The 21,932-nt window shown below is 29.8% G+C and overlaps 3 protein-coding genes and 1 long non-coding RNA gene across 6 annotated transcripts; 3 read left to right on the top strand and 1 right to left on the bottom strand.

Annotated features, from left to right (window-relative positions):
- Positions 1-112: 112 nt before the first annotated feature.
- LOC107003083 lies at positions 113-3,482 on the top strand. 3 transcript variants are annotated; one of them, XM_015201330.2, is made up of 3 exons: positions 120-1,414; positions 1,521-1,792; positions 2,864-3,482. In XM_015201330.2, the coding sequence occupies exons 1-2, from the start codon at positions 343-345 to the stop codon at positions 1,529-1,531; spliced, it is 1,083 nt and encodes a 360-aa protein (XP_015056816.1). In that variant the 5' UTR covers positions 120-342; the 3' UTR covers positions 1,532-1,792; positions 2,864-3,482. The 3 variants fall into 3 exon arrangements, 2 of the variants coding, with proteins under 2 accessions (XP_015056816.1, XP_015056817.1); XM_015201331.2 differs by having other exon boundaries at positions 1,521-1,783; XR_003575327.1 differs by lacking the exon at positions 1,521-1,792 and having other exon boundaries at positions 113-221.
- Positions 3,483-8,002: 4,520 nt separating this feature from the next.
- Positions 8,003-10,935, top strand: LOC107004704 (GDSL esterase/lipase At5g33370-like). The gene is made up of 5 exons (XM_015203014.2): positions 8,003-8,309; positions 9,246-9,376; positions 9,459-9,701; positions 9,982-10,234; positions 10,438-10,935. The coding sequence occupies exons 1-5, from the start codon at positions 8,081-8,083 to the stop codon at positions 10,668-10,670; spliced, it is 1,089 nt and encodes a 362-aa protein (XP_015058500.1). The 5' UTR covers positions 8,003-8,080; the 3' UTR covers positions 10,671-10,935.
- A 1,181-nt stretch (positions 10,936-12,116) lies between these two features.
- On the top strand, positions 12,117-12,952 carry LOC107004336. Its single transcript, XR_001454721.2, has 2 exons — positions 12,117-12,212; positions 12,579-12,952. It is a non-coding gene; the product is annotated as an uncharacterized LOC107004336 (long non-coding RNA).
- A 312-nt stretch (positions 12,953-13,264) lies between these two features.
- Positions 13,265-15,772, bottom strand: LOC107003245 (very-long-chain enoyl-CoA reductase-like). The gene is made up of 2 exons (XM_015201547.2): positions 15,373-15,772; positions 13,265-13,922 (listed from the first exon to the last, which is right to left on the bottom strand). The coding sequence occupies exons 1-2, from the start codon at positions 15,700-15,702 to the stop codon at positions 13,452-13,454; spliced, it is 801 nt and encodes a 266-aa protein (XP_015057033.1). The 5' UTR covers positions 15,703-15,772; the 3' UTR covers positions 13,265-13,451.
- Positions 15,773-21,932: the final 6,160 nt, after the last annotated feature.

Consider the following 21,932-nt stretch of genomic DNA (forward strand, 5'->3'; position numbering starts at 1 on the left):
ATTAAAAATAATTATCCCAAATTATTTCTCAATTTATTAAATTATTTTTTACAATTAATATCTTTTAAAATATAAATTATTTTTATAAAATTTCAAAATTTTAAAGGATAATTAGTAAATTAGCCTTTTCAAATTAGGGGAAATAGATGCTACACGGACGGTGGAGTCCCCAATATTCTCGGAAGTAGAGCCATCGTCTCCGGCGAAATCAAGCATTTAAGGTACCGGAAACCTAAACTCCTTCTTTTTCCGATGATATTTTGTGAAATTAGTTGAATTTACTAAACTGCGTTTGTAACCTTTTTGCCTCTATACCAATTTCGATTTTTTTTTCCTTAAAGAATGATGAACTGTGTCAAAGTAAGCTCCTTTATACATGCTATTCGTTTCTATAAAAGATTTTGTCACTTTGAGTCCAAATCCCATCTGGGTTTTGGTTCTTTAGACTCACCAATTAGAGCTAGTGTTGGAATTTTCTGGGATTTGGATAACAAACCACCTAAGTCATTTCCACCATTTGATGCTGCCACTAAGCTCAAAAAGGCAGCTGGACAATTTGGGGTTGTGAGATTTACAGTAGCTTATGCTAATCGACACGCCTTTAGTTATGTTCCTCCTTTAGTTAGGCAGCAAAGAAAAGAGCGGAAAACATTGAATTTGTTGGAGAAAAGTGGGGTTGTTAAGGTTGAGGATCCTTATATATGTAGAGTGTGTGGGAGGAGATTTTATACTAATGAGAAGCTTGTGAATCATTTTAAGCAAATTCACGAACGTGAGCAGACGAAAAGGTTGAATCAGATTGAGTCTGCTAGAGGGAAAATGAGGGTGAAGTTGGTAGCTAAGTATGCGATGAAGATGGATAAGTATAAGGGTGCTGTTAGGGATGTTTTGACCCCGAAAGTTGGGTATGGTTTGGCGGATGATTTGAAACGGGCAGGTTTTTGGGTTAGGACTGTGTCGGATAAGCCACAGGCTGCTGATATCGCATTGAGGAATCATTTGGTTGATGTAATGGATAAGAGGATGGTGGATTATGTGGTTCTTGTGTCTGATGATTCTGATTTTGTGGAAGTGTTGAAGGAGGCACGGTTGAGGTGTTTGAAGACGGTGGTTGTTGGTGATAGTAATGATGGTGCTCTTAAGAGGACAGCGGATGCTGCTTTCTCGTGGCAAGAGATTATGATGGGAAAGGCCAAGAAAGAAGCTGTCTCTGTTGTTGGACGGTGGAAGGACCGAGATGTTTTGAAAAGATTGGAGTGGACATATGATCCTGAAGTAGAGAAAAAGTTGTATTACTCTGAAGTTGAGAGTGATGATTCTGATGGAATCTTTTCTGGGGAAGATAAAGAGGATGTTGATGCTTCCATCTCGAAGGAAGATGCTCATGCGTGGTGGAAGCTGGACTCTCGTTCAGGTACTTTTGAATCTTTGTTACTTCATGATGCACAGTTAATTCTCTGACAATGAAGTTCTCCACTTTGGACTTCTGAGCAATCATTTTTACGCTGTACTATATTCAGGACATGATTGATGCAGCAACTGATTATTGTCTCAGCTTCATTCTTATAAGAAGGAGATATGAACTGGTGATTCCACCATCCTCAGAATGCTTTCCTAACGTTGAGGTTTACAATGCGGAAAGTTGTTAGCTCAGAATTCTCAGATCAAAATGAGTGCAAAGGAATTGATGCAGATTGAGTCCCAGCAGCCACGCAACATACTAAATGAAAAAAGAGAAAATTAACCTTGTGCCGTAATAGCTTCCAGAACTTTCATGAATTAGGTCCGACGAGTAAGAATCTGGAAACTTACTGTAATGTCTATGTCTTCTTATCTTAGTACTTCTCAGCTTTCGAATCTTTGGCTAAAACTCTTATGTAAGAGTAAAATATTATAACAGACAAAGAAGTATAATTGCTGGCTCAGATTTCAAAAGTGAGAATGCTGTCATTTAAGTAATGTTCTGAACGTGAAAACATGACATTGACCTGGTATTGCTGATAAATTTATCTAGTTACTGTTGTCTGATGTAGGATCCTGGTTGTTCACTAGTATTACCAGTAGTGCTTCATTGATGGTTCAAAGTAGAAGATATGATGCAGCATTAGGATTCATAACTGTTAATTCTTTTTAGTTGAATTAAGTGATCATTGCCAACTTACATATTCTTCATTTAGAAGAATGTTGTTCTGAACTCAGATGTCAGAAGTAGCTCAAGTCCTTCCTAAGTTGTAGATAAAAGCCTCAGTCTTTCCAATTTTTGACTTCGATACAAGGAAAAAAGAATGCAAGAAATGGATTACTTGAACCTGACATTAGAACGTGAGGTAATTTTCATCAGTGTTAATAACTTCAACACTTTTAACTGCATATGTGATGATGGAATAACTCTTGAGAACCTTCTCGGATAGGTGTTCCATAAATTTCTTGAAATTGGTAAGCATTCAAAACAGACAGTATTGCATTTGCTTTTTGTATGGTTTCTGCTTGTAACAGCCATGGACTTTTTAGCGTATAATGGATATTTATATCTTGAGAAGTATGCGACTGAATATAACAAGGATACTGCTGGTCACGACATGTAATACTGTGAAGCTGGTGCATTAGTTTCTCTTAAGAGTAGTTCCACTACCCAAAGTTAAGAATCCAATAGACAGTGCCTATGCCTTGCGGTTTGCTGGTGTTCTTCATCATTCAGTATGCAATTGAACAAACTAAACTAAGTGAACAGGCTTCTCACACAGTAGTCATTTCTTTGTTATGGTGTGTGCCTTTAGCGAGTTATGTATTTCTCATTTATTTCCTACAATGGTTTCGTAAAGAATCTGCACACCTAATTTGTTGTCCATATCCCTTGTCACAGATTTTGAATCACGAGTAAGGCGGAACAGAGAACTGAAAAGCTTGTCGTACATCAAACAAGGAAAGTTGCAGCTCTAGTAAGGAACGAGGTCGGGGTACAACAATACACAACGATGTTCAAGCAGTAAAGGACATTTGGTAAATTCAATTGAAGAGCACCAACAACAGCCATGAGTAGAAGCCTCAATTCAAGCAGAAGTATGTCCTTTTACTGTATTATATTCGACCACGCTTGCAATAAATGAACAACAAAGCAAGTACAGATATATTATGATACTTCAGCTGAGGTCTCTCTACCTTTACAAGATAAAAGGTAGGGGCGACGTTACGTACACACGTGACACCACCATCCCCAGACCTTACTTGTGGGATTATACTCGATATCTTGTTGATTTGAGCAACCAACAGTCCTGTACTTTTAAGCTGCTATCCCTTTTCTCAGCTGATTTAGAGGCTGTGTTTGAGACAAACATCATTTATCATTTTCATTAGTTATTTCATTGAAAATATTTTTCTTTTAATATATCACTGAGTTTAGCAAAGTTGTATAATAATTAATAGCAAGTACTTGGTAAAGCTCTTGGGTTTAGTTTTCTGTAGTTCTAGTTTCTTATGTTACATGTGCACAGTTTTATCCTCTTTTCAAAATTGTATAGTATAACTTTTTTTTGCGGGCAGATGCAGATTCATAATTTGAAGTTACGAGTTCCTAAAAGCGGGTTCAACTTAATGTACAATAATATTAACATGTACAGAGTTTATATAGGTATCAGGTCGACAGAGTTACCTGATACGTCTTGTTGCTGGTGAAAGATGATACTAGTGTATGTTAATTATTTTAAACACCACAGTTATCAAACAAAAAATAATACGTTATTGAGTTCTTCATAGACAAATATTTAAGGATATTTAGTGAATCTTCTAATACATACATAATCATTATAAAAATATTTATACATAGATTAAATACTTTTATTCATATTTTGGACCATATAACAATGGTCAATTTTCTTTTAGCAAGTAGATTATACTAGTTAATAGTTATACTATTATTTTTTTAAAAAATATAATAAGTAAAAGAATGGTCAAAGTGGGAGTACTATACTAGTTAGGAGTTAGTAATTAATTAATTAATATCCAAATATAAGCTTAAATCATTCGAAAAAATATTTAATATTTAGTTGGTGTGTGAAAATTTCTGGTGTAGGTTGTACTGTATAAACTATAGTTATGTCTGGTCCTTGTTAACCTACCACAATTTTAAAGTTCTGCGTCCATCATAAATTATTCATCGTAATTTTTAAAAATATTTATTTCAAAATTATTTTTTGTATCTTATATTAGAAACTCTATCGTATCAATTTATAAAATCATGATAAAATTAATTATATCTTTTCATTTTTATCTTTATAATTTATTCTTTTTGAAAGTGTAAAAAGGACTCCAAAAAAGTTTTTCAAGGGTAAATTAATAAAATTATTTTTTTATTTATAACTAATTGGAAAATTAACATTAGCTTAGGGGAAAAATGACCTTTATTTTTCTTCTAAAATATTAAATATTTTCAAACAAATTGAATTAATTAAATATATAATTAATTTAATTCGTAGTGATCCTTGATTTACCCGTGAGCATCATTATGTTTTATGGAGAGGGCACATGTGGTCCTTTTTTTTTAACAAAAAATGTTTTAATTTTTTTTATAGTGTAATTAAAGTAAATTTTCATTGTTTTTTAAGTGCATATTTAGCATTTATTATAACTCTTTATTATATGGTTGTGACATAAAAATAATTTGTCTTTTCTTCTTAATGAGAAGGAAAAATAGGTTGGGGTTGTTGGAGATATGTGAAGATATATTATTTTTTACCTTTTTATATTTTACTCCCTCTTTGTAAATTATATTATCTAAGCGAAAAATCACGCTAATTTATATAATTAATAATAATACATTACGGAATTGATTTGTGAGTATTTTATAATGAAAGATATATCAATTTTAAATGACAAAGTTAAGACGTATATAAAATCATTTTCAATATATATATAATATAGTTTATTAAATTATTTTTTATTTTTATATCAATTCTAAATAACAGATTTAATTTTTAGACGAAGGAAGTATTGTATTGAATAATTAATTAAAGGGAGATATAATTTAAAAGAATCAAGTCTACTTAATTAATGTGCTAAACTCGTACAATGCAAGTGATTTAATTAGTTGAAATTGATCTCCATGAATATATTGGTTTCAATATAACGCCATTAATTTTTCCAAATGGTATATTTTTTTTTTCCGCGATCAGAATTTGAAATTTATGCGTTTTTATTAGAATCTCGACTTAATTCATACAAGGCAATTATTCATTACTATTCAGCAAATTTCTCAATATATACAAGATCTGAACAATAATTATTGGATTCCCATAAACTAGTAATTAAAATTCTAGATCTGCCCCTATTTTTCTCTGGTCCTTTTTGATTTTGTCTTTATTATTTTGATTAATGTTTGAAAACTTAGTTAAATTTCTAATTTCTAATTATCATGACATCTCTATTTATCCTTTTTTTAGCGAGTATTATTACGTGAACTTAATTTTGAATAACTTCTTAAATAATAGAATAATAATATAACATATATTAAAAAAGTGAATACCCTTTCTCAAGAGATAAAGCAATCGTTACTCAACAGTTCAAAGCTGATCGATGCACTCGCTTCCCATTCCAATAATTAATATTACTAGGAACTAAATTGAGACAATATTAATAAGATCAATTTTTTTTCTTTTAACAAATAATAAATACATGACAAAAATAAGCAAATAAGTAGATATAAAGGTGTCTTGTTTAATGACAAAAATAAAAATTAGAACGGTGATTAATTTCTTCCACTAATATTGACAGGAATTAATGATTTGCTTTTTATATTTTGTTGAATTAATTTATAATGATCATGACATCTCCATTTATCCTTAGTATCTCTAGAATAAGGATAATAAATTAATTTCTTAATTACTCGAAAGTGACATTATTAAAAAAAAACATAACCTAATATTATTATTATTTCCAAACAAAAAAAAAAGATATTTATAACAATACATTCAATTGAGAGCTCTTTAATTAATACGATGAGTATATAGTTAAACAAATAAAATTTAAAATACAACTCAATTACAATGATCAAAATAATCTATTCGATAATTAATTTCATCAAAAATCGAAATAAGAAATCTATCACCCCATGATCACACAAAAAATAAATGCATAAATTATTGTCAAAATTATAATATCCACAACAATAAAAAGTATAGAAAACTTTTTAATTTGTAAAGTAGGATAGACTTGAGGATCTTTCACATTCAAATTGTCTTGAATAATGGTGTACACGAAGACTGGTATAGTCCTTCTAAATCGAGTTCGTTTGAATTCAGTATTTTGATACTATACAAATAAATTTATATGCTAAAATTTCACTAAAATTAAAAAAATAATAAATATAAGTCCATAATTTAAAAATATAATACGCTAAAAAATAAAAACACCTAAAATTTAAGTTCTTAATTCGCCTCGGGTATATATACATCACTTTCCTATGTCAAGCATGTGACTAAAATCAATGTTAGAAGCTTTTATATCATGTCCTAAGTCAATTCTTTTCCTAATATTAAAATCCGATTAAATTTAAATTTGTATTAAAAAATCTCACATTGAAATATATATACACTCCTTAATAGAGACAACTTCTTACTTAAAAGGACTCGAACCCAATAGCTTTGATCAAGAAAGAAAAAGTACTTATCATTTTATCATCATCTTGATCATTCGCTCTAAAGTTTATACTGAATCGTATATTATAAGGACTAAAGACTCAAATAAATAATTATAAAAAAGACTTATACTAAAAGTTTTTTTTTTTTTTGGATGGGGGTTAGGGGTGAGTGTTTCAAGTATAGTCTATTAATGTAGTAGTCAAAGTAGCTACAACCCTCTATTTGACTATGGAGTTAAACCCTAATTTGTTTAAATAATTTGTACAACAACACAATTACACTATTTGATTTACTTTCTATTTTTATGTAAAGTTTAATAAGTTGTAGTTGATATATTCGTTGGCAATATTTATTTTGATCACATGGATGTTATTTTTTCCACTAGGCCTTTAAGTACATTTGAACTACCCTCCCCTCCCCCCCTACATTAATAAAAAGCATATAGCTATATTTTATTGTTGCTAAAATGTCTTCAAACAACATAATCAATGACCTATTATTTTTGTTGTTAGGTATTTTTTTCAAAAATATTAGTTGTTTTGACAAGCTGTATTTATTTTAATATACTTAAGTTTCCTAAAATAAATGTTATTTATTCTTTAGTTCAAAATTACATAGAGATTCGTTGAATTTAATTCAAAGATACTTGTAATATAGTGTGAATTCAGTTATTTACATTGCACCATATTTGTGTGATTTTTTTCAAAAGTTTCATATTATACACGTAACAAGTCCTAATTGTATTTGATACGAAAGAAAATATTTTTTTTTTCGCTACTAATGAAGCGTGTACCTAGTAGGTCGCAAATCAGCCGCATGCCATCACTCCATCTTCATATATACTTACAAATTATTGACTCAAATATCAGTTGTTCGATTAAAATAATACAATTCACTTATTGAAATAAATCTGCACAAGACCTCGTAACATTAAGAATATCATCAATTACATTTTATATATAGCTTTTTTTTTCTTTTCAGATATCAATATAAATTGAAATCTTAAATATTTTTCTTAAGAAGTGTGTACGAATCAATACTAATATATGAATATATATAGTATGGAGTTATATAAAATGTGAAAGGTTTTTGTTAGGCTTGAAAAAAGAATATTTTTTTTGTCTTATGATTAGAAATAAATAAATACAATACAATACTATACTCAGAGAGACTTCAACTGTCCAAATTAAATACCTCAAACTACCACTATACTCTTTGCTCTTTCATTTTAAGTTAATTTGTGGTCCAATTTTTTTATTTTTTATTTTTCATTTCCAACTGTGTGCCAACTTGGTCCATTTAATTCACCTCTCAAAAAGTTATAACTCTCTTAACATTTTATTTTATTATATATATACATGTGTAGTTGCTTTACTAGCAAATGCACAATACAAACCAATTTATAATATTTTTGTAACAACACTTTCTTTTTTTTTTTTTTTGCCAAAATGGCCACACCTACTATTATTTTGAGCATTTTGTTGATTTTTGGAGTGGCTATTTGTCAAAGTGAAGCTAGGGCATTTTTTGTGTTTGGTGATTCACTTGTTGATAGTGGAAATAATAATTATTTGGCTACTACTGCAAGGGCTGATTCACCACCTTATGGTATTGATTATCCAACACGTAGAGCAACTGGTCGTTTCTCTAATGGCTACAACATTCCTGACATTATCAGTTGAGTCCATACATCTCTTTTTTTAGTATGACATTTTCGTATGACTTATAGGTCACGAGGTTACTGATGTTTGCATCAGGACAGTATAAGGTGATTAAGTCACGTTTTTATCATAAAATAGTGATGGTTTTTTTTTAGATTCTGTGTAAATGTGAGATGTATGGTATGTACATTATACCAGATTCATATGAACCTAATATTTTCGATGCAGAATGTGTAGTTATGAAAATAATAAATATGAATCTTTAAGTTAATGCTAAGAACACATAGAAAGTTTAAATCTCGGATACGCCTTTGATATTTGGAGAATTGTGGAGATATTGTAAAGTTTGTCTCTGTAAGTCACGAGTTCAAGCTGTGAAGTCGGATACTGATGCTTGTGCTAGGATAGATGACCTACATTACGTCCTCTTAGGGTGCAACCCTTTTTTTGAACACTAAATAAACGCGAAATATTTTGTGTATTAAACTGTTTTTTATACTGATATCTAATTATGTGTGTTTTTGCCTCTTTTATGAAAGGTACTTACTTATGAACACTAAAATTATAATGTTAACTTATTATAGATGATAACCTGTCTTATTTTTTAGATTACGTGCTTTACTTTAATTTTTAAGACAATTACCTATAATTTTCTTTTATAAGTTTAACTTTTATATACATCGATAAATAATAAAAATCTTTTTATTATAAGATAATTTAAAAATACTAGAACTACTCGTTCACAAAAATTAAGTCTAAAATTAACATAGAAATAAGACAAGTTACATGTTATAATCAATTATTTTCACTAGAAATATACACAAGGTAAATCCTTCTTCAAGGTTTACCTAGTACTAGTATAATTTTTTCTCTATACACTGTCTATATATATAAGTTAAACTCATGATCGATACGATTGATCAACTTCAATTACTTTACTTTTTTTTTTCAGGTCAACAAATTGGTTCATCAGAATCACCACTACCTTACTTAGATCCAGCTCTTACTGGACAAAGACTTCTTGTTGGTGCTAACTTTGCATCTGCTGGAATTGGAATACTAAATGACACTGGAATCCAATTTGTACATACAAAAACTTTAGTCTAAATTCAAATTATTTCAAACATTTTAATAATTAATTTTTTTGTTTAATGATAATATGCAGATTAATATTATTCGAATGCCACAACAATTGGCTTATTTTAGACAATATCAAAGTAGAGTAAGTGGCCTTATTGGTGAAGCAAATACTCAAAGACTTGTAAATCAAGCTCTTGTTCTTATGACCCTTGGAGGCAATGATTTTGTCAACAACTATTATCTTGTGCCCAATTCTGCGCGATCACGCCAATTTTCTATTCAAGATTATGTCCCTTATTTGATAACAGAATATCGTAAAATCTTGATGGTATGTATTGAGTTTACACGATCTGTTAGGGATAATTTCAGAGATTTCCCCCTTCTGGCATAACATTCATTCAATACAAACATTTATAACAAATTTAAGTTTTTCACCAAACATAATTGGTTGTCAATTGCTGGCTGTTTTTAATTAAAGGTGACAAAGATTCAGAAAAACATTGAATGCACATTGAAGTTATGTTACTTTTTGTATAGGTAGATAATAATACAGAAGTTTTATTATTATTATTACAGAAGTTAATATACCTTTTTATGATTTGTTGCAGAATGTGTATAATCTTGGAGCTCGTCGTGTAATTGTAACTGGAACTGGACCGTTAGGTTGTGTTCCAGCAGAACTAGCTCAACGTAGCAGGAACGGGGAATGTTCACCCGAGTTGCAACGAGCTGCAGGCCTGTTTAACCCACAGCTTACGCAAATGTTGCAGGGGTTAAACAGTGAACTAGGCAGCAATGTTTTTATTGCTGCAAATACACAACAAATGCATACGAATTTCATTAATAATCCACAAGCATATGGTAAACATCTTTTAATTTCATAAAATCAATATAATGCTTTAAATTTACATTCCCTGTTCATGTTCATGTTCAGTGGCAGAGCCAGGATTTTTACTAGACAGAGTCAGGATCTTCATTATCCTGGCTCTGGGCTCTAGCTCTGGCTCTGGCCTGTGGTTGATTAGTGTTATTAATTGACAATTGATTCCATTTTCTTGTGACAGGATTTATAACATCAAAGGTAGCATGTTGTGGACAAGGACCATATAACGGTCTTGGTCTATGTACACCGCTCTCTAATTTGTGCCCGAATAGAGATGTTTACGCGTTTTGGGATCCATTCCATCCATCTGAGAGGGCAAATAAGATCATTGTGCAGCAAATCATGTCTGGTACGACGGAGTTTATGAATCCAATGAATCTCAGTACAATTCTGGCTATGGATTCACAGGCATAAGATATATAAAGATATCTGGAATCTGGTTCACTTGTACCTTTTGTTGCTAATTTTTGGCTATAAATAAGATGTATGCAACACTTCATGTTGTGCTACTTTTGAATTTACGAAAAGTTTGGTTGTGTGCTATGTTTTTATTTATTCACATAATTCAGTAATCTAATTTGTAGGGTGGAGTGTGATATTGTTGGAAGATGTAAACCAAAGTGTTTTTATTAATTTATATAGTAATATATATGAAGTGAAACAGTTTCATGGCATGTAATTTTTTGGTACTTTCATTTGATCAAATTTGGTGAATGTATGTTAGTATATGTTACAATAATTCAATGAAAAAGGGTAAAAAAAATGTCCCATTTTGAATGGAATTCCTCAAATCGAATAAAAATATTTGTTATCCCTAAATAATGCATTCCTTTTTTTTAATTTAATTCGACCTGACCCTCTAAATTAAATAACCTGAATCAAAATAAACCCAAAATTATAAACATGTATTATAACTAGGGTCATACTTGGGCAAATAAAAAGACATTTTTATCCTTTTCCTTGGTGTTGTAGTTATGGCCAACTACTAATAGTATAACTTTCTTCGTTTTTAGACGTTTGAGAAATCAAGGATCTATTTCGTAGAGACGGAATCAGGATTTAAATTTCTTTTAATGTTACTGAATTTTAAATTAATAATTTCTATATATAAAAAATAAATTTAATATTTTGATTATCATATAATCATAATCACAAACTTACCAAGAATTTTGAAAATTATATTTTCAAAACCTTCTATGTGACGATAAATTTATATAATTAGATCCATCAAGATTCTCCTTTAGCCAATGCACGCCTAGTACTAAGATAATTTTGTTTAATATCTTCACTTTTTTCACAAGAAATTTTCATGTTTTATTAGTATGGGCCTCACGTGATAATCTTTTTTCCAACCAAAAAGTTAAGATACCCTAAGATTTGATCAATTTATATAAATATCCGGTTTAAATTCCGATCGAGAAAAAAATATTAGGTGATTTCTTTTTATCTGTCTTAGTTTTGATGGATAGAGTTATCTCATACATGTTGCTAGTGAAAGGTGAACTATAAAATTAGTCAAGATGTGCATAAGTTGGCTCGAACATCACGACCCCCACTATATCTTTTTTTTTTATGAGAAGGGAAACCCGCAACAGCTATCTTTCGGGTGCACAGGGTAAAATACCCGCTCCTATGCAATATCTTTCAAACTACATAGGAGAGGTATTCCGCATCAAGCAAGCCCGGTTCGACGAGCTCGACCTAGAAGACAAACCCTTTGCTTTCGCTGATAAGAGATTCCGAACTTAAAACCTCAATATGAAAGTCCTATGCTAAAACCACTAGGTCATCCCGAGGGTTCCCCTCCCCACTATATCTATATATAACAATGTCTCTTAACTCTCTTCCCACCTTGAACTAAAAGCTTTCTAAATACATGTTTAGCTGAAATCAATTAAGAAATGGAGAGGAAATATTTTGGATTTTTCTTTGTGGTTCTCTTGATTTTTGCCTCACGTAAGTCTCCCTTTATGATGAGTAGCCTTTTTATTTATTTTGTCCTAAAACTACTTATTCATCAATTAAGCACTTACAATCAGTTGGGATCGAATATATGAATTATTAACCGTCTATTCAGGACGTTAATAGTCATCATACTTGATTTATTCTAATACTAACCATCACAATTTTTGTCGTTAAACAATAAAAGTTCGTCACTAGTCTTATTTAACAACATATTAGATCAGATTAATTATCAAAAAATCATGTTAGCTATGGATTATTTAACAACGAATTTTATATCTAATTCATGTTATTCTTTAGTACATCATTTCACCTCAATTTTTTTTTGTTGATGAATATATATGTATATGGATTGTGCAGAAATGGGAATAATGATGCCACAAGTAGAAGCAAGAGTTTGTATGTCACCTAGCCATAGCTATCATGGTCCATGTTGGCATGATCACAATTGTGCTATTGTTTGTAGAAATGAAGGCTTCTCTGGTGGTAATTGTGTTGGTATCCAACTCAAGTGCTATTGCACTAAGCTATGTTAGTTTTTTTATTTTTATTTGCGATGTCAGGTTGTTGATCCTGCTCTGAAGTCTGACTAATTTCGAATTCATGCAAAGAAGCTATGTTGACTTTTGTTTTCTTTTCCTTTTGAAAGGCTTAATGTAATGCATGCATCTATGTTTCTATTTTTGTTTAGTAACACCGTCAAACATCTCTATAATAACATTACGTTATAATGACAACATAACTTTAGTATATTATTTTGAACAAAAATGAATACAGTCAGACCTCTTTATAACATCAACTCTCTATTACGAAATTTCATTATAATGGACAATTTCTTAATAACCATTTCTTCATATAACGTTATATTATATATTCTCTATATATTAGGAAAAGGGTCTGAAAAATACTTCAACTTTAATCGAAATTGCTGTTCCTAACAAATTTTATGGAAGACCTTTTACCCCTACACTATTTGATAATGTATTTTAAACATGTTACTACTTATAATGATGCAATATTTATGATGTACACGTAACACATATATATACCTTTAAAATACACTATTAAATAGTGCAAGGGATAAAAAGAATTCCAAAGTTCAGTATTGTTACAGCAGTTTCGATCAAAGTTCGGATATATTCCAGGTGACATTTTATGCAGCTACCCAACTTCATACATGATAAAAGTGTTATTATAGGATGGGACTTTGATACAAAGTAATTATCATTTTCTCTAGAAAACAAAAGGAACCAAAGCTTTAACATTCTTAGGAAAATTTTCAAATTTAGAAAGGTACCATTTCCTAGTAACATTACTCCTTGCTGATAGATATAAAGCTACACCCACAGCACAGCAAAACGAAAACGATGTCTGGGAGATGAACGAGATCCCTACGAAGCCAAGAATCTCGAAAAGATAATGAGGGCATATGACCATACTGAAAAGGCCGCCTTGCGGAATTTTATAGCCTTTCTCTTTACTGCCTCTGAGCTTGGAAAGGAGGTAATGATGATAAAAGTTGCCAATGATTCCAACTAAGAATATCAGTACACCGATAGACTTCAGATCGATTTCAGGCTCCATATATTGTAGAGATAAGTGTTGGATGTAGATCATGGCTGCAGCAACCATAAAATAGGAGGACGAAATAAGGAGTACTGATCCAAGAATCATCCCACCACTGTATTTGTGAACAAACAGAACCTGCAAAGCAGAACGGACAATCTCATTACTCCTCAAAGTAATTGGCGCGTCTGAAGCATAATACACATGTAGTGCATGAACATATGACAACAGAATCGGATTAATCTAAGCAACACCGATATATTATCAGATTGTTAGTGAGTACAAAGCAATCAGTTTGGAACAAATTATGTAGTTCCTTATACGCTATATAAAGGCAATATCAAGCAGCAAGAACAGTAATCGGAACAGTGAGAAAAATAAGTGATAGTACCAAAAAGTATGGTAGTTTAGGTGCAAAAAATGGAAGGTTTACACAACCTCCTATATAGCTGGCTATACAGGTACAATAGCAAAAAAGGATTCTCTAAATGACCAAGGTTGTTAAGGTATAATTTTTTTGATAACCGTGGTGTCATACACCTCGACTAATTCCAGGGGATACTTTGTCACTATCCACCAGCAATAGATATCAGCTACTTTACTCAGTTTTCTTGGTAACTCTACCTGAAGCTTACGTTACTTTACTCGAGACAGTTTTAGAAGAACGGCAAACAATCAGTGCAATAGATATTGTATGCCTAGACCTGTAATTGCAACATCCTTCAATTAGTTTGGAAGGAAGCAACAGAAAAGTACCGGTAAATTCGGAAGATCACTCAAACTTCTACCTTGTAGACTATATGGATAGAAAGGAACCTAAGATGCTAGCCAATTAATCTCCAAATCAGTTGATAGCTCCAAATATTTTCCATCAACTGATTCTAAAGATCATCAGAAGTAACCCAAAAAACACTAGTATGCATTACACAAATCCAACTGAGTACGTCAAATTAAGCATTAGGCCTAACTCACACCTCAAGAGCTACTAGCTCAACGGAAGAGGATTGTCCAAACCAGACCTAATGTTTTTGTCCCCGTCCAATGTGGGATCATTCTCATCAAAAATTCCCTCACACCCACCCGGATCTGAACATTCTTTATCCGAGGTTCCACTATTTAGAAAACAAGGTGCATATTCACAACCCCACACAGAACAAGTAAACCTGACTCTGATACCATGTAGAGTCAGAAAACAATAAGGACACACAATATTTTGAGAGAATTTCCTCTATATTTGTATTCACAATATGACCAACTTGTCCTTGGGATGGTTTCGTTGGTTTGAAGGATGGTTATCCACGCGGATGAATCGAGATCGATCTCCCCTCAATGCTTGAGTCGAGCCTGTTGCATAGGATTTGCGTAGTGCGATTTACATGTGATTTGCAAGCTATTATACAATAGGAATTTACCCAATTCGCACAAAGGCTGTGTCAAAAAAATGACCAACTTACATACAATGACATATTACACAATCCAACTTTTAGCAACAATAAATATATATATGAATTAATAAAGAGCGCTAAAGCTTTTACCTGACATTTAAAATATATATTTATGGACAATTAAGCTAAAAAGAATAGTTTACCTCAAGAACCCTTTTGAAGAAATGTATAGTAACAGCAGATTGAAGCAACATAAACCTAGTTCCACCATCTGGGTACATAAAAAATGAAGCAAAACCCATAAAACAAGCTGGTGCATACAATATAAACATCCCTAATTTACTAGACATTTTCCCCTGCAGAAAATTACTACTGGATGAACCAGAATCTGCATTAACATTCCAAAATTTGGAGTATTGAAGATGTTTTCCAGCAATTTCAGAAACACCCAAATAAGCTAAAAACAAAAAAGTTATCACAGTTATTGCTGTGATAATTGAAGATTCCTCTACAAATACAAAACTTTGAAACATTTTCACAGTTTTATTTTTTGTGATTTATTTTTTTTCTAGATCTCTCTGCCTAGAGTATTTATAATGAAAACTTGGGTATGGATAAATATGAACTGAATGTCCTTTTGACGTCATTCTCACAAATAATGAAAAAGAAATATGAGTATCAAAATCGCTTTTTAATCAAATATCTCGAGTTTAAGTTTATTAAAAAAAAAAAATCTCAAATTCAAGTTTATTTTAAAAAAAAGTTTCTTAAAAGGACTATGATCAAATATAAGTCAATAATACGCAATTCAAATTTAATAAAGATTCCAATGCAGATTCAGACTCAGACTCAGACTCAGACTCTTGACACTACATGGGAAACATAAAAGTTAAAAGGAAATCAACTTTCGGGCTGTTCGGAGGGGACCATCACGATTCCTCTTTTTTTTTGAGAATTTTTGTATATGTTTAAATTCAATTTCACTGAAAAATAAAATGAAACACTTAATAACGTATCTCTACATATTAAGAAATACATTTCATTTTGAGGCGATAAATAAATTATATCATTTGAGATTATTCTTTTAAACCCGAAGTAAAATGAAAAATTAACTTATTTAAAATATAAATATTTTATTTTATTTCTTTCATTTTAATCAATTGAGAGAGTTTATTAATTTTTTTGGTGAAAGTATCCAAATTCATCATTTGTCACAACTCACATACATGATCCAATTTTCTTCATCATCACAAATAGAAGTGGTTAGATATTGCCCATCATGGCTATCGAAGGAAGGTTTAATACGTGAGACCTTTTCCGTTCCGTATTATTTCGAGAGTTAGATAATTTTTTAATTAGTTATAATTTTTTTTCCTAAAAATATTATGAATTACTCCTATTAGTTATATTGACTTGAGTATTTTTCTTTTATAATTTTTAAATATAAAAATTTTATTTTAAAATATTTGAAGAATTTTTAAAATATTAATCAAAATTAAATGTTTTAACCCTCATATTCACGTGTATGTATAGATTAAGATAAGACGAAACAAATAAAAAGTTCAATTTGTTATTACACTTAAAATGGTGTTTAAATATATTACTAAACTTTGTGAAATAATTCAAATTTAATCACATTTTCCTCCGTCATCATAGTTAATTTAATTTTGTATGATTAAAACACGATTTTTTGAGTGATCTTAATATATTTATGATTTTTTTTATAGGGACAAAGGCTATATCTTTTCTTATTATATTTAGAAATTAATATTCTAATTGGGTAGGGATGGATATGCTATGGTATGACAATATTTGAAACTTTGCTATAGTAATTTGGGTTTCGATTTATAAAATTATTATATCATTATCTTATTTTAATTTGGCATGGTTCATATTTTGAAGTCTGATTTCGATATTTTACAATATGGTAATTGTACATAATTTTTTCAACTTCGACTAATATATATATTATGATTTCAACAATGGACAAAAAAATTTAATTAATTATATCATACTAACATATTATACATGTAAATATATATCTATGCTATTTTTATAACTACATACCCTAGTATAATATTCAATATTTCCATATGTTTCTTCTAAATATTAAATACCGTATTACATATAAAAAAATTAAAATATATATCATATACTATACCTAAATTACAATATTAAAAATATTAATATAATATAATAATTAGATATATCATATATCATGCCTACACACTCAATGAATGTTTATTGTCCCAAATCTCAATCGAATGAACGTTGACGCAATAATTGGATTCAATTTACACCTAACAATATTGATTTTATTCTAAGAATATGTCACCTAACAAATTAATGTTATATTTTAATATTTTTAGTCATCAAATTGAATTATAAATCCAAAAAATAAAGGAGCAAAACAAATCCCCTATTTTTAAAGTAAATCAAAATCTTTTCTTAATACTCATTTAAGTATGCTTTTCATTTCAATTTATATAACACTTTTCATTTTCTGAAATTTAAATTATATATAATTTGATTAATATTTTTAATTATATTTACCTATATTGACATGAGATGATTTTTATTTTCTAATATATTTTTCTTTTATAGCTTTTGAATATTTATATATTAACACATCATTAGGTTCTGAATGAGCTGTACTTGGATATTGGAATCATCAAATCTTATTATTATATTATTATATTATAATAAAAATTGTGAATGTCAAACGATTAAATCCAAAAAAATAATTAAAAAAAAAAGATATATCATGAAACAAGTATAAAAATCAAATTCTGACTATCTTGATTTCCTTTTTGTTTTTAATTTCTCACGAATTCAATTATATATAATATAATTTTGATTAATCAATAATTATAATTTATCTATAAAAAGAAAAGGAGTTTAAAGCACGATGAATTTGAAAATTTCAAAGATTCTTAATTGAATTATTATTTTAAAAATAATCTTTAAAATATCACGATTCACAATTTCAGGCGAAACGTGAAGATTAATTATGAATTTAGTTTCCTTCAATAGTTTTAGCTCAAATAATACACATTTAAGTATAAGTTATATACTTCCTTAGTAAATCAAAGAGATAGTTCAAGTCATAATTCAAAAAATTTAAATTATCATAGTTTTTGCGCGAAATATTTCTTTTTTTCTTTCGTATCTAAAGCGAATTGGTTATTTGAAAAATAGTGGAATGAGTGAAGTAAATTGCTTGAAAAAATATAGTGTTAGGTATATATATCTCAATTAATATGATACTTTTAATTATTTCGAGAATTCAAACAGTTTAAGTTTGATAGGAAATTTGCGCATGAAATCTTCAATTTTTTAAAAATGAAATTTATATATTTGTAAACTACGTAAAAAGTATTATAAGTCACAATAATTAATAATCCAAAATATTTAAAAGATCTATGACAAACTTACTATAAAAAATGAACTCGTTTAAATCTCAAAATCTAAAAAAAAAATTCAAGATTCATATCACTCTTATTTTCCTATTTCTTCCCCTGTTTCATCAGCATTGTAATCCTCTGTTTGATCTCTTCAAAATTTTACAATTCATCATCTTCTTGTTGAGCTCATTAGAATCATCATCTTTAACGAAGGTTCACTTTCGATTTGAATCTATTGTGCTTCTTTCAGTTGAAGCAGACAATGTATTTGAATTTGAACTTGAACTTGAACTTGATCTGATCGTCTTCTTCTTCGTCTTTTTCTTTTTGTCGTCGTTGTTGTTCTTGTTCTGCTACTTTTGATTGTTTTCTTCTTCTATATCATCAACATTGTTATTATGAAGCGGTAAATGATTATCAGGAGAATCGATTGAATAAGGGGTCAAAACTTCCATCAGGGGCAGTTTCAATGAAAAACGGATCCCACACTCAAGTTCCATTTTAAGCTAAAAACCACAAGAAGGCTCAAATGAGATCAAAAGCTTAGGGAACTGCACGAAAGATCGTTCTAGATCAAACCTCGACATTTCGAAGCTGACTAAACTGACAAAATTCTCATTTAAGCATGTTTACAAAGAATGTTGACGACTTAACATGCGAGACACAAGATTGAGATGATTCAGACATGTGATGAGTAGATACACGAGGTTGATTATAGATAGATAAAGGAGAGGTATAGATTAAATTTGAGTACAAAAAAGATAATTAACATATTATCATATAAAAACAATGCTTTTTTTATGGTATTTCTTCTTTCATAAATTTCATATAATCATATAAAGTTACTTTACATTCTGAATCTGTCTAAACTCTCATGTTCCATACATAATATTACCAAACATTACAAACAATAACTACAAGAAATTAAACTACAACAAAATTATATAATAATTACCAAATAATGAACTTGACCTGTACAAATTGTTGCATGATATTTTCCCCCATGAAGAAATTGACTTCGTAGAAATAAAAGATCATTTACTTGATCGTCATAATAGATCATTTTATTGTACTTACATGAAACTTCAAAAAAAATTGCATACACCATCTTGTTAAGTTGAATCGAAACACAACTATATTCCCGCGATATATGGTGACGTCACTCTAGTGGGGCCACCACTATGATCGTGTTGATTAGGGTTCGAATCTGAAAAAAGGCTTTGATTATCTGGCTTCTTGCGTATGCAAAAGCAAAGAGATATTGAAATCGATATCAAAAGAAGCAAAGTAACAATTAAATATAATATTGTACGAACATCCATTTCTTCTATAGCTCTTACAATAATTATCAACTTTAAATTGTCTTTAAACTTCCTTTGTTTTATAGCTAATTAGTTAGTTTATAATTTTTTTTTCCTTTTTTTGGGGGGGCATTTGAATAATTCATGTCACAAAATGTCAACGATTTGCTACTTGACTTTTGAGTTATTGAAGGGTTAATTTCACATATATATGTATGCACATTTATATAAAACAAACTCATGAGGCGTTTAAAAACGGAGCCAAAATTTTAAATTTTAAATTTGATTTAGAAAAGACAGTTAGTTGAATACTAAGTAAATAATTTTGTGTGGTAAGTAATTTTTTTACATAAATATAAAATTTGAATCAAAATTACTAAATTTTATCGAATGTGTAAGCATAGATATATCTCAGCCGATGAGTGCTTCATGGTGAAAGCATAATTATTTTTTCCAACATATGAATTAGTGATTTAATTTAATAGGTAAATTAAATAATTAGTGCTACTATGGTGTTTCAGGGTATACCACTAGATTATTTGATGTGATTATGCATTTTATGAAACATAATTTAATACTTTTTATTTCACGTAAGATAAGAATAAAATTTGCATATACTCTAACGTCTTCGGAGTTTAGACCATAGAATTTTAGTGTATATATTATTGTTGGCATTTCTAGCTAGGGTCCTTCCTATCAAATAAAATAATGTCCCTATGGTAGAATAAAAAAGAAAACAAAGTCATGTTGCACACAAAAAAAAATTATTTCCCATTAATGTGGAAAGTTTCAAGTCATAAGTAAGTAATTCAAGATTTAAAATTTGAGGGGAAATTTATTAGGATGCAAATTTTATATTAATGTGAGTCACATGCTCTAATTAAATGGTAAAAAGCAAGCGATCTTAATTACTCGAAAAGCTTATGATAATAAATATTTTAACAATTGATAGATTTTACTAATAATTTTTCTTCTATCTTAATATATGAAAAAAATGTTTAATATGGATGTTCATAATGATTATAAATATCATATTTATTATTATTGCTAAATATAATATAAAGACTATTTTATTTTATTACAATAAATAAATAGTTATCACAATTTTTTTTTATTTGTTATAGTGATGACAACATTGATACTTACTCAAGAGTTGTCCAATCTTCCTTTTTGGTCAATATTTAATCTTCAATTTTGCATTCTTCAATATATATAAATATATAAATAAAATTCACAAATACAAGAAGTAATTGAAATATATATACATGATAAATTACAATCTTTTTGAGTTCATTCAATACTTTACATTATGATTTTTTTAATCTAATTACTGGTAGTACAAACACTTCATCACAAACAATAACAATTATACTACGAGTATAATATATAAAACGTATCATTTAACTTAGATCAATTACTATCTGTGTCCTTCAACTTCGGCTGTATACAGGTAAACACTTAAACTATCCAAAAGTTAAACAACCAGACACACAAGTCATATGCAGCATAATACACGTAGAATATCATGTAGGACGCAAAACTGTCACGTAGAACGCCACATATGATACGTGTGTCTACTCGTTTAACTTTTGGATAGTTTAAATACCTACTTGTGCATATCTAAATTAAAGAGCGTAGATGCTAATTGAAGCCAAATTAAAAGACACACTTACAATACAACAAATGTAAGACAATCTCTCAATAGGAAATAATATATGCACACTACTCACCACACCATCTTGTTATGGCGTCGGATCGATCCATGTACGATCGATCACTGTTATATTCCCGCCACATACGGTGGTGCCGATGGAACACCACCACCATTAGCTGGTGGTGCCAATACGGCACCACCATGAGTGGCTTGGTTAGTAGAATTTGGAAAAAGGCTCTGGTTATCTGGCTTGTCCCTAACATAGAAGCAAATTGATATTCCTATCGATACCAATAAAAGAAGAGTAATAACACAATATAGTATTATTTTGCCATCCATACTATAGTCTATATACACCTTAAATTACCTCTCTAATTCATTCTCTATATATATATATATAAATA

This window comes from Solanum pennellii, chromosome 11, assembly GCF_001406875.1.
Source record: "Solanum pennellii chromosome 11, SPENNV200".
NCBI classification, from domain to species: Eukaryota; Viridiplantae; Streptophyta; class Magnoliopsida; order Solanales; family Solanaceae; genus Solanum; species Solanum pennellii.

What these genes read in the sequence shown, in the direction of transcription:
- LOC107004704 (XM_015203014.2), top strand. Translation starts at nt 8,081, where the DNA reads ATGGCCACACCTACTATTATTTTGAGCATTTTGTTGATTTTTGGAGTG. An exon ending in ATGACACTGGAATCCAATTT is followed by an intron (nt 9,377 to 9,458) that starts GTACATACAAAA and finishes GATAATATGCAG; the next exon opens with ATTAATATTATTCGAATGCC. An exon ending in TAATAATCCACAAGCATATG is followed by an intron (nt 10,235 to 10,437) that starts GTAAACATCTTT and finishes TTCTTGTGACAG; the next exon opens with GATTTATAACATCAAAGGTA.
- LOC107003245 (XM_015201547.2), bottom strand. Translation starts at nt 15,702, where the DNA reads ATGTTTCAAAGTTTTGTATTTGTAGAGGAATCTTCAATTATCACAGCA. An exon ending in TCTTCAAAAGGGTTCTTGAG is followed by an intron (nt 13,923 to 15,372) that starts GTAAACTATTCT and finishes TCTGCTTTGCAG; the next exon opens with GTTCTGTTTGTTCACAAATA.
- LOC107003083 (XM_015201330.2), top strand. Translation starts at nt 343, where the DNA reads ATGATGAACTGTGTCAAAGTAAGCTCCTTTATACATGCTATTCGTTTC.